This window comes from Oncorhynchus mykiss, chromosome 13 (genome assembly GCF_013265735.2).
Source record: "Oncorhynchus mykiss isolate Arlee chromosome 13, USDA_OmykA_1.1, whole genome shotgun sequence".
Taxonomy (NCBI): domain Eukaryota; kingdom Metazoa; phylum Chordata; class Actinopteri; order Salmoniformes; family Salmonidae; genus Oncorhynchus; species Oncorhynchus mykiss.
In genome coordinates, this window is record NC_048577.1 from 40,831,373 (window position 1) to 40,843,827 (window position 12,455).

Genomic DNA, 12,455 nt, shown 5'->3' on the forward strand with positions numbered 1-12,455 from the left:
TGACCATGGAAATTAACTGACGACAAAAAGTTTAATTAAATAACATTTACTTGCGCCAAAACAGACATATGGCAGTACAGATGACAGACAGCATGTATGAGGAAAAACAAAAGCAATCTTAATTCATATCATCGAGCAGCACCTGTTGGTCTATACAGAACATGGGGAAATCTACCACCAGACAGGTGGCTGCACTTGGTAATGGTCACTAAAAAACACAAAATATTGAGCAGCAGTTGCAATCTTAAAACAGACCAGAGGCCAAAGATATGATTGAGAAAACAAGAGTTTAGGACTCAGAGGAAATGATCAAGCTTTAAAGTATGTACAAAGGGATGTCGTCAGAAAGCCCACAGAGGGGAAGATGAGATGACAGAGGGAGGGGGGGGGGGGGGGGGGGGGGGAACTGTTAAGGCTCAAGTGTAATTGCAGTTCCCATCAGAAGTCAAGAGGTAATGGTGATCACAATCAAAATGTCAACCAGATTATTCTTCACAGACTAAGAACTCAATCACTGACCAATCATAAGCTTAATTTCCATGCAAACCTTCCGAGGCAGACCTTGTAGTCCCTGGACACTCCCATCGTATTAACACTTCAGATTGGAAGTCAACTTCTCCTGGACTGGAAAACTGAATGGAAATTCTACCCGTTTCAGTTTGTCAACCATCAGTGTGAAACTGTCAAGCTTGATTTAATTTCAGTTTAGCCTGAGGATCAACAGCCCCCCCCTGCTGGTCTACAGGGGAGGGACAGCCACAGGGGAGCCAACCTAGCCATGGCTCATTAATAAATGATAGTACAGTTAATTAATGTTTAGGCTCTGGGTGGACAGAGGCCACAGATGTCCCTGCTTACTGTCATAATCTGTAGATATTAAAGTATGGATAAGGCACAGCTACCATCCCCCTCCGAATGAACAAGAGCAAAATCAGGTGCCATGGTGGTTGAGATGCAAATACTCAGCCGACAAAGAGCTTACGTCAACACAGAACATACAAGATTCTGCAGAGAACAGAATGGGGGGGGAACGAGTGAGAACCGTAGAAATTCAACAAACCTGGAGAATTGTGATCTGCCCGTGTCCTCCAAGTGCAACAACAAACATTCAGTGTAGAGAACAGGCTCCCAAATGAGACAGAGGGGTGGAAGAGTGAAGGGTTGAAAACAGCATATTCCAGACTAGTTGTGTAAGGGGACAGTTCTTCTAAAGGACTGAAAGACAGGAAGGCAGTACTGCTACACAGATCTACGTGAATCCAAGGCCTGAATTCTGTCCAGACCGTCAGTACATAACCCCTGTAGGAGGAAGGCGCGCGGGAAAAAAAATTAAAACATCCCATCAAACAAACTAATGAACTATATACAAAAATATCGGGAGGCAAAACGTTTTAAAATAGAAACCCGTTGACACCATCACAACAGGAAGAAAAAAACTAATACAAAATATAAAAATTAAAATAAAAAGTGCTTAGCCAATCAATGAAGGGAATACGCAGAAGAAAAAAAAAGACCTGAAATCAGATGTTACGATTATTTTCTTATAGTACAAGGTAACTCCCAGTGTGTAAACAAAGGGATTTCCTGATAGAAAAAAATAAGACATAAAAAAAAAAAGGATAAAACTTCATTTACAAGCACACTGAAATCATATATTTACAAAAAAAAAACATCAAAACTCCCATACACTGGCAAGCATTATGTCCCGATTAGCGACAGGCTGCAACCCCAGCGCGCTCCAGGGGGTCGCTGGCAGGAACACAAGTGAGAGACCACTGGGACTGCCAAGCCCAAACCTAAAAGCTGATTGGTGGAGCCATCAGCCATCGGCTGTTAACTGGCATCTCGTACAAGAGGCGTTGATTGGTTTCCATTAGAAGATACGCTTGCGTTTCAGGTAGGAGTCAGCATAGTGGCCCCCAAGGCCCTGGGAGTGTTGTCCCACGTAGCCCCCTTCTGGGCTGGGCTCTGGAGACGGGATCAGACGCTTGTGACCACCAACGGGAGTCTAGAGGGGGCAGAGACATAAACCACGGTAAATGCCATGGCGAAAAATGGAGACAGAACAGGAAATGGCAGACCAACCGACAAAGAGGCACACTGACCTTCATTCCCAGACCAGAAGGGTACATGTTCGAGTGGCTCACAGGAGGCATGCCCACAGCCTGAACAGACAAACAGTGTTCAGGGATCAAAACAGCACCACAATGCATTGGTCTCAATGTACGTTTTCATCTTCAGTAAAGACGGGCGGCTTGGGTCTTTGTGAGCGCAAAACTAAGAGGAACAACCAGGTACAGTAAAGCCCGATCGATCCCTTCAACTTCTACACAGTCCACTCAAACAGAAAGATGCAATATCGAACAGCCGCATGGGACTTCACAGGATTCTGCTACAAAGACACTGCAAGACACTCATACACCATTTAGTTTGTCATCGTTCTGCCAGCATGGCTACTGTGGTTATGCAACCATGTGCGGCTTCAAGCATATCAGATAATGTGTTGTCCGCATTCGTCTGAGTGGACCGAGGACACGCAGATTAAGCCAATAACTTTCACTTAACATTTTCAGCCCAACTGTTTCATAACTTAGATTGTCCCCAACATGGGTGCTAGGCTAGCCAACAGATGTCAAGACCTCTCCGCTAAGTCTAAATAACAGAGGGCAGCCTTTATATTTTGAGCAGACACTCAACCCTCATTCGATCTGTTGATTACATTGGGAAGGAAAAGTGTGTGTGACCCTACCTTGTTGAGATGGCTGGAGGGGAGGCTGCCGGGGCCAGGTGCCACCGAGCTGTAGTAGGAAGACGAGGGCGGGCTGGGGGGGTAACTATAGCGGGAGGAGGCCTGCTCACTGTAGCTGGGGTGGCCAAAGCGCTACAGAGACATTCATCATGTTATTCTATGCTGCATGTACAGTTCTACATGTATATATTAAAAAGTCCGACTACAAAGGAGAGTGGAAATTGAAAAGGCAAGAGGTGCCACAGCTTGAAGGCTGGATGTGAATAGTGGAGATGATTTAGTGTCTTACCTGCTGTCCGAACCCTGCCAGAGCTCCAGTGTCCAGAGCCTCCTGCTGTTCATACAGATGGCCCAGAGGATCCTGGGAAGAGAGGAGCCAGACGCCATTAAACCTGCTGCTCATGTAACCAAGTTAAGGTCGTACCGTACTCTTACTCCGCAGCTGCAAGCTTTTTGGTGGCACATCTGGCTAGTACGTTGTCAAGCGGGCAGTCCCGTGTTTGCGAGGTGAGGACCCTAGGTTCAAACCATTGTGAGGACACGGTAGCCAGACAGGGAGGAAGTGGTGCTGATAGGCAGGCCCACTGTGTTCCGTCACACTAGAAAAACATCCATGCACTGACTGGGCAGCCAGGGAGGTAAAAAAACCCACCGGTGGCCACAATGACCTTAACCAAGACAGCAGTGTCCTCGGATATCAAATAAACATCAATGAGCAGGCATTCTATCACAACATCAGATGAGCCAGGCCAGGCAGTAGGGCTGGACATTAGAGGATAAGGGGGACCTACCTGGTGTATTGGGGGGTAGTCTGGGGTGTAGGACTCCTGGTAGCGCAGCCTGTAGTTACAGTGGATGTTCTGTGTGCGCTGGTTGGATGAGTTGCCTAGCGCTGGTCTCTTCCTGTAAGGGTGGGGCCTGCAGTTGGCGCCTGAGTGAAGGACGGCAGGAATGGAAAAGGAGAAAAACCCTACGGGTCAATACTGGGAAGGAATCAGAGCCAAACTTCACAGGCTGCAGACAGTTAGAAGGGGCAGCTCACCTGGGGATGGGAACAGGCTGTGGACATTGAAGGGGTTCTGGGGAAGATTCCCATCATTGGGAGGGTGTCCTAGAATGGACACCTATTGGAGAAGACATTAATAAAAAAATATTTTTTTTAATATGGGGACTTGATGTTATGTAATGAGGCACAATGACTTGAGCATACCTGCTAGTAGGGACAATATTAGAAAAGTATATAGAGCATTTTAATCATCATCATCATCATCATCATCATCATACCCCAGGTGCTGTAAGCCCCTCTGCCCCCGTCACACCACCCAGGTGGGAGATGGACATGCCCTGGAGAGTGGGAGAGGGGTTCTGGGAGAAGCTCGTAGGGGACTCTCTGCCCAGGGGGTGACCCATAGAGTGGGGGTTTAAGGGGCCCATAGGGTCTGACTGGAGGCCCAGGGATGGAACCACACCACCTGGGGACACGAGACAAACTTATTAATATAACACCCCATCACTGCAATGTAGAGAACCCTGAAAACACACTGAAAATCAATACAACACAGTAAATAACCTAGATGTAATAAGTACTGCCCAAATCCACGACATGTGTAAAGAACCTGCAATGGAATCACTAACAGAGCAGCAGGGCTAGCATAGCATGCATATGCTCAGCATCAATGTAGAGCATTGCTCTATGTGATAAATAAGTCAAACTAGAGAAACGGCCACTAGTGAGTTGTATAGGCAATACAAATAGACTTTAGACATGCCAATAAAGAATTGTGATGAATGGAAGGCCAAACCTTGAGGCAGGTCTCCCAGCAGATGGACTCCCTGCTGGAGAGGCATAGCAGCCAGAAGGTTGTCCCCCATCAGTCCTGCCTGTAGGAGACACGAGTTAAACACACGCTTCAGTGACCCACAAGATGCTAATAGTCTACATACCAGATATTTACTGAACCAAAATGTCACATTAAAGAATTATGTCAGTCAGAATTCACAGTAAAACACTTCAAAAACAAACCAGTTGCATATTAATATTACTAGAAAACCACCTCAAAAAGAACACAGCAGAAAGAAACGCTTTCCAGAGGGAGAGCATTTACCAGCTTTGGTTTAGGGAGCAGTCCCTCCACGACAAACCTATATCTACCACACACACACGCTCAGTGATCACTCACACAGGGAAGTAGTCGATTCTCTTTATTGTGCAGCACCTGAGCCCAGAGAAGATGATTTCCCAATAAGGCTTGCTGATAGTAGAGGAGAGAATAAAGTAGGAGAAGTGTGGATGAGAGACTAATGAACCAACAAAAGAGGGGAGAGGAGCTGGAGGAGAGAGGTGGTGAGTATGCAGGGCATGGTATGCAGGGTACCTGTTGAACTTGGGCCTGGTTCTGGAGGAGGAGCTGCAGCAGAGCAGCAGACAGGGCGGGGTTAGCCAGCAGCGGCATGGTGGGAGCAGCACCAAGGAGACCTGCAGAGAGACCATTTGACCGTAAGACCTGACAACCTATTCATTCACCATGCATTTAAAGGTCCAATATGCATCCTTGTTGCTAAAATTCTAATAGTTTGCCTAATTTCAGTTTGTGACAAAACAAGCAAGTGTAGAGAATCATCGTGTGATCTTAACTGATGTGAAATATATTTTCAGCTGGTGTACAAAAGAAAAAGACAAAACCAAAAACCTTAAATGAGAAGCATAGAAATTGCACACATAGAAAATATCTACCACTTCTTAGACTTCCTTACAAAATGACAGAGCTATAACTCACATTTCTATGTGAATTTGGTCAGGTCGCCAAGAAAGATAACTATTGTAGCTTAAAAGCACATGTCAAACTCATTCCACAGAATTTCTACGGCTTTTGGCTCCTGCTTTGTACTTGATTGATGAATTAAGGTCTAATTCATAAGGAACTCACCTCATCTGGTTGTCTAGGTCTTACTTGAAAGGAAGAAAAAAACAGCAGACACTAGGTCCACCATGGAATGAGTTTGACACGCCTGCTTTAAAGCATTAACAGCAGGGTAAGAGACTCATACCATACATCATCTTCCTTTAGAAAATGGCATGATCTTACTCACCTTGTTTCCTGCCCTGGGTGAGGGGGTTGAGCAGCATCTTGAGGGTGGCAGGGTTACTGAGGCCTGTGAGGATCTGCATGGCTGTGGGCTCAGGGAGGAGACCTTTCCCTCGGTTCAGGGCCTGTGGAGAGGGAAGAGGAGCGCCATTCAGAACATTTGTTTTACCACAGTAACATAAGGAAGTAATAGTTCAAACATATGGTCTGGTGTGGCAACCAAGAAGTCTTTACCATGGTCTGGGCAGCGATGAGGGCAGCCAGCATGCTTCTTCCCGGGGGTCCAGGGGCACAGAAGGAGACGCGGATGTGGGTCCCACCTAGCGCCCTGCCGTCAACCTCTCTCTGCACCTGCTCAGCCATCTCTGCCGAGGAGAACTCCAACATGGCAAACCGCCGGAAACTGTCATCCTGGCCCTGAGCCAACTGAATAAAGGAAAATTAAGTTAAATATGCGCTCCTTATGCAATCAGTCCAAAACTAATGACTACATTTGCCATTTAAATAGGTTTACACAGAATTCAGTAATATTAAACATCTTGAAATTTTTTTAAAACACCATCCACACCGATTTCCTCACCACAATTAGTAGAAAGGAGTATTTGATACAATGGTAGACTAGAGGTCGACCGATTATGATTTTTCAACGTCGATACCGATTATTGGAGGACCAAAAAAAAGCAGATACCGATTAAGCGGCAGATTATAATGTATTTGTAATAATGACAATTACAACAATACTGAACACTTTTTAACTTAATATAATACATCAATAAAATCAATTTAGCCTCAAATAAATAATGAAACATGTTCAATTTGGTTTAAATAATGCAAAAACAAAGTGTGGAGAAGAAAGTAAAAGTGCAATATGTGCCATGTAAGAAAGCTAACTTTTAAGTTCCTTGCTCAGAACAGGAGAACATTTTTTTTATACATTTTTTTTTACCCTTTATTTAACTAGGCAAGTCAGTTAAGAACAAATTCTTATTTTCAATGACGGCCTAGGAACATTGGGTTAACTGCCTGTTGCACGCAGAGTCAGGGTATATGCAACAGTATGGGTCGCCTGAAAGTTGGTGGTTCCTTTTAACATGAGACTTCAATATTCCAAGGTAAGAGGTTTTAGGTTGTAGTTATAGTATTTTTATAGGACTATTTCTCTATACCACTTGTATTTCATATACCTTTGACTATTGGATCTTCTTATAAACACTTTAGTATTGCCAGTGTAACAGTATAGCTTCCGTCCCTCTCCTCACTTCTACCTGGGCATGAACCAGGAACACATCGACAACAGCCACCCTCGAAGCAGCGTTACCCATGCAGAGCAAGGGGAACAACTCCTCCAAGTCCCAGAGCGAGTGACGTTTGAAACGCTATTAGCGCGCACCCCGCTAACTAGCTAGCCATTTCACATCGGTTACACCAGCCTAATCTCAGGAGTTGATAGGCTTGAAGTCATAAACAGCAGAGCGGCTGGCAAAACGCATAAAAGTGCTGTTTGAAGAAATGCTGATGAGCCCTCTGCAGCATACCATCACGCAGTCAGACTGCTCTATCAAATCATAGACTTAATTATAACATACAGAAATAGGTCATTAATGTGGTTGAATTCGGAAACAATCTCGAAAACAAAACATTTATTATTTCAGTGAAATACGGAACCGTTATGCATTTTATCTAACGGGTGGCATACATCAGTCTAAATATTCCTGTTACATTGCACAACCTTCAATGTTATGTCATAATTACCTAAAATTCTGGCAAATTAGTTCGCAACGAGCCAGGCGACCCACACTGTTGCATATACCCTGACTGTGCACAATAAACGCAAGAGAAGTGACACCTGGTTAATATTGCCTGCTAAGCTGGATTTATTTTAGATAAATATGCAGGTTTAAAAATATATACTGCCGTTTGTTGATTTTAAGAACGGCATTGATGTTTATGGTTAGTTACACGTTGGAGCAACAGTCCTTTTCCGCGAATGCGCACTGCAACAACTATATGCAACGCAGAACACACTAGATAAACTAGTAATATCAACTAGTGATTATGATTGATTAAGTTTAATGCTAGCTAGCAACTTACCTTGGCCTCGTACTGCATTCGCGTAACAGGCGGGCGGCTCCTTGTGAGGCAGGAGGTTAGAGCGTTCGACTAGTTAACCGTAAGGTTGCAAGATTGAATCCCTGAGCTGACAAGGTGAAAATCTGTTGTTCTGCCCCTGAACAAGGCAGGTAACCCACCGTTCCTAGGCCATCATTGAACATAAGAATGTGTTCTTAACTGACTTGTCTAGTTAAAAATATTAAATAAAGGTGTAAAAAGGGGGGGGGGAAGCCAAAATCGTCACCCAAAATTACCGATTTCCAATTGTTATGACAACTTGAAATTGGCCCTAATTAATTAGCCATTCCGATTAATCGGTCGACCTCTACTAGAGACAGTAGGTGGGATTAAACTTAATCATGCCCAGCGGCATTCTGTAATATAAAGTAGAGAAAATACTTGGGACTTCATGTTCCCAAATCTTCTCTCCAGTTTGCCACAGCTACTACTGGAGTCTCAACATTTAAAAGCAATTACCAATCAATTCTCTCCAGTTTGTCGATCTACAAGAAAGGCAATAAACAATGTATCAAGACCAAGTGAGCTATGAAAAAAACAAGCTTCATATTCCTGAGTTTTAACCTGTCCAATAGTTAAATTGCCTCACTCGCACTATTACGCAACAGTGTTCTGCCAGACCTCAAACTACCGTGCCCTAATGGTATATGAATGACTGTGCTTATGGTGCCAAAAGAACACCCCTGTCTCATTCCAGAAAGGCCTGTAGGGCCAGAGGCCTGCTGACTGACACCACCTGGGAGTCAGATGGTCGTCTCCATAGAAACCAGCAATGCTCATTGCTATAGAAACAAGTGGCCACAGGAAAAGCAGGTCGAAGGTGAGGGCTCGAAAGCCAGATTCATACAAAATACTCCCACCTATAGCGACCTCCTTTATGTGAACTGCCCAAGACCCTGTCATCACTATAGATGCCCCATGTTACATAACACAACCATCTGAACCTTGCAGCACAGCTACCTCAAACACACTTGATCAGTGTAAACAAAAGCAGTTGCAGTGTTTCCCCTACATGCACTTAGCAGCAGTCCACCACCGTTTTTAAATCATGGCCACCACTGAAAAATTGTAATTAATGTAATAAAAATATTTCAGGATGGTAAAACAGTCAGTGTCAACCAGATATAAAGTATGTAGACAAGACAACGGAGCTCTGATCTTTAACTAACAATCAAAGTATAAACAGCCCGGGACAATCAAATTTAAAAATGTCATTGCATTGGCACTCCATTGATTTTGTTATACGTTTGAGTCACCCAGATAGCATAAGAAAAGGGTATAAGCAATGGCAAAATGTATAATTGCAAGAAATTCTCTAAAACTGCTCATTTCCTCTACACAACGGCAAAATGTGTAGAATTAGCTTTAAAACAAAATGGTGTTTGAGGCCAAGAGGGCCTCTAATACCGTGCCATTAGCCATGCATACGCTAACTCTGCCACCGCTGCTTCTACAAAAACCTATGGGGAAACAGTTGGAACAGCTTTCATGACTAACAAAGTAAAAAGGTGTGCCAAAAGTACAAGCAGGTATGTTCTGCTTGCTACTAGAGTACACTGGAGCCACTCCGATACAAATTGAACTGAGAAACGCTAGTAGATATATACTATTCATGAGAGGCCGATACACATGTTAAATCCTCTGAAAATATCAGTATCAAGTTTGTGTGAGAGGTCGTTGGAGTTCCTGTGCGCGTGTTCACATGCGACTGACCTGGCAAAAGATGGGTACGTGCGTGTCGGCCAGGGCATTGCCGAGGTCCTGAGCGGTCAGTAGGCTGGGGGGCAGACGGTCCACACAGAGACACCTGGAGTGCAGCAGGGGGTAGGTGAGGGAGCCCACCTCAGTCCAGTGGACGTACAGCATCCTGGAGCCCAGCTGCTTCCCCAGCAGCTCAGACTTAGCCCTAGCCGCAGAGTCCTTCTTCATGTACTCCACGAAGCCGTAGCCCTTGGAGTGGCCAGTGGAGGCGCTGTGGACCAGGAAGCAGCGCTCTAGGTTGCCGAAGGGTCTCACCAGCTCCTCAAACTGCTGCTGGGAGAAAGCGTGGGGCAGGTTGGCGATGCACAGCAGCGCGTCGGTGGGCTGCAGCTGCACAGAGATCTCCCGCTCCCGCAGCATGTGCTGGTGGAACTCTTTGATGGCACATTGTGCCTGCTCCCCATGGAGCAGTGTGACAAAAGCTGAGGGGAGAAGAGAGAATATGAGCTAAGACTTTGAACTATGTGGAAGGTTACATCGCTCAAAATAGGAAGAGAGTTGAGGAATCTGTTTGTCTAGCTCTGTCAGAGAGCCTGCTGCATCCAATTAGTCTTACATTTCAGTCTTTTACCTACCTGTTCCCTTGTATTTGTCCACAAAGCAGTACTTCAAGTCATAGCTGCGCAACAGCTCATGTACCTCCTGAAAGGGAGAAAGTGTGGTGAGCTACAATCAGTGTTTCCCTATAATTTTTTCCACAGAATTCCAGTCAATATTTGTAAATGCCCTCCTTGGCCAGAGATGCCCTACCAAACGCCCTACCAACGGTGTAGGCATAAATTCTGCTTAAAACTAAGTGTTAGACACTACAATCACTTGAAACCACGACAATCTAATGTGATGTGTGAACATCCCTAATCTAAAGCCATCTGTTGTGTAGCTCCATCTATATGTCTACTTTTATTCACTGACTTGCTTTTCCATTCATTTTGGGGGGGGGTCGAAGCATGTTGCTATCAGTTTAAGTGTCCAATTAGGGATAGTGTGACATTGACAAGTGCTTTCCACAACAATATTTGAGTATAGACCATCTGTAGTACCTAAATGCTCAGAAGTATTGATCAAAACAATTTAGGATGATTGCTATTTGTTTCAAATTGGCAAAGACACCTGCTGTAAGCAAAGTCAGCCCCAGCTTATCGGGCAATGGTGGAAAAAAGTTGCCCATTCACTGTGCTAGAAGAAATGTTGTTCCACAATGCTTTGCCTGTTCCACAAACGAATCGCAATGCTGTCTAGCATTTTCTGAAAGCGGCTACGTTGCCTCTACACCTTCAACCCTTTGTCACTGCTACTCACGTTCCCATCTCGAACTCCCAATATGCACCCAGGCAAACAATGAAACGCGCACAGGCCACAGTTCCCCACGAGTCAAGCATGTTCCAACTTTTTTTTTAAATAATGTTTTACACAAAATGTTTCAGGGCCATGAAGTTTGTTTCAATGAGGGACATTACCTGAAAATAATTTAACGACAGACTTTTGAACCAGTCACATACAATGTATGGTCAATCCATAGCCTGACAATTACTGGTCAAAACAAACAGTTCTGCTAACGTTAGCAACTAGCATTGCCTTTCCGCACGAGGATTTTAATTCTGCACTTTCAACTTGTCCATCAACCACGCGTGATGCTGGAATGGGCAATTACAGCCAGGCCGTGAATAACCACCAAACATCACCTACCACGTAGCAATACCTTAAGAGCGCAAATAGAAGTTTATTGGCGACATAATATGGAACTATGATTAGTTCGCAAATCATTGTTAGTTCCTAGGAAACTGTGCTAGTTAACGTTAAGAAAAGATAGCTAACTAGAATAAAGACATCACCAAGAGTCAGCGAACTCCGTTAAATTACTGGTAATATAGCTAGATGTCAATTTCATGGCACGGGTGTAGTTATTTATCTTTTACATAACGTTACTAGATTAACGAGCTGCATCCTAGGCTTGATCTGATGAAATTACTGACCCGCGTTAGCTTTTTAACGTTACTGAAAACTAAAAAAAGTTTAGGAAACGTACCTGATTGCTAACATCGGATGGCAGGTTTTTTATTATGATTTTCCGGCGATTGTAAAACTCTCGACGAGTTCTGTCCAAGCGACTCTCAATCTCTTCAGGGCTAAGCGTCGTCAACTCTTCATCGACCCTTCGCTGACACTCGTTGTCCGATGATGCATCCCCATCACTCGGCTCGAGTTCGGGATCCCTGGACACCCAATTCTCGTGTTCGACAGCGGGGTCATAGTTTTCGTGAAATGGACGGCTAGCGAAATTGGGCCCTGCATTTGGATTTTCTTCTCTGCCAGCTGCGCTAACGGACACCGCGGCCGCCATCACCTTTGCCTGAAAGTTTTCTGAAACTGACAACGCCGTCAGATTTGAGCAGTTTAAACAATACACACATGGGCGCAACTCGGCTTCTAATTGGACGAGAAGATGCATTTTTTTTTTATACCACGTCACGTCATGAGCGGGGCGGGTAGATGTAGCTTGCCTGTCATAAATCAAAACCAGTTACGCCCACTACAAATTCAACAAACCCACATGATCCAGTACATTGAATTGAATTACCGGTATGAACATATTGATAAAATCACTATTTAATTTCTGATTCAATAGAAGTTGAGGTGTTTGTATTACATTCAGCTGTATATGTCCCTGATTGACAGGAAATGTTATTTTATTTAGGAAAAGGGAAAAAAGGGAAAAAAGGGAAATTATT

General features: G+C 44.4%; 1 protein-coding gene across 1 annotated transcript; it reads right to left on the reverse strand.

Moving 5' to 3' along the window:
• Positions 1 to 29: 29 nt before the first annotated feature.
• On the reverse strand, positions 30 to 12,111 carry LOC110486364 (ribonucleoprotein PTB-binding 1). Its single transcript, XM_021557897.2, has 14 exons — positions 11,753 to 12,111; positions 10,302 to 10,368; positions 9,679 to 10,148; positions 6,070 to 6,261; positions 5,840 to 5,960; positions 5,125 to 5,225; positions 4,552 to 4,630; positions 4,034 to 4,221; positions 3,792 to 3,873; positions 3,541 to 3,680; positions 3,039 to 3,110; positions 2,750 to 2,881; positions 2,106 to 2,165; positions 30 to 2,008 (listed from the first exon to the last, which is right to left on the reverse strand). The coding sequence occupies exons 1-14, from the start codon at positions 12,065 to 12,067 to the stop codon at positions 1,874 to 1,876; spliced, it is 2,154 nt and encodes a 717-aa protein (XP_021413572.2). The 5' UTR covers positions 12,068 to 12,111; the 3' UTR covers positions 30 to 1,873.
• Between the last annotated feature and the right edge of the window lie 344 nt (positions 12,112 to 12,455).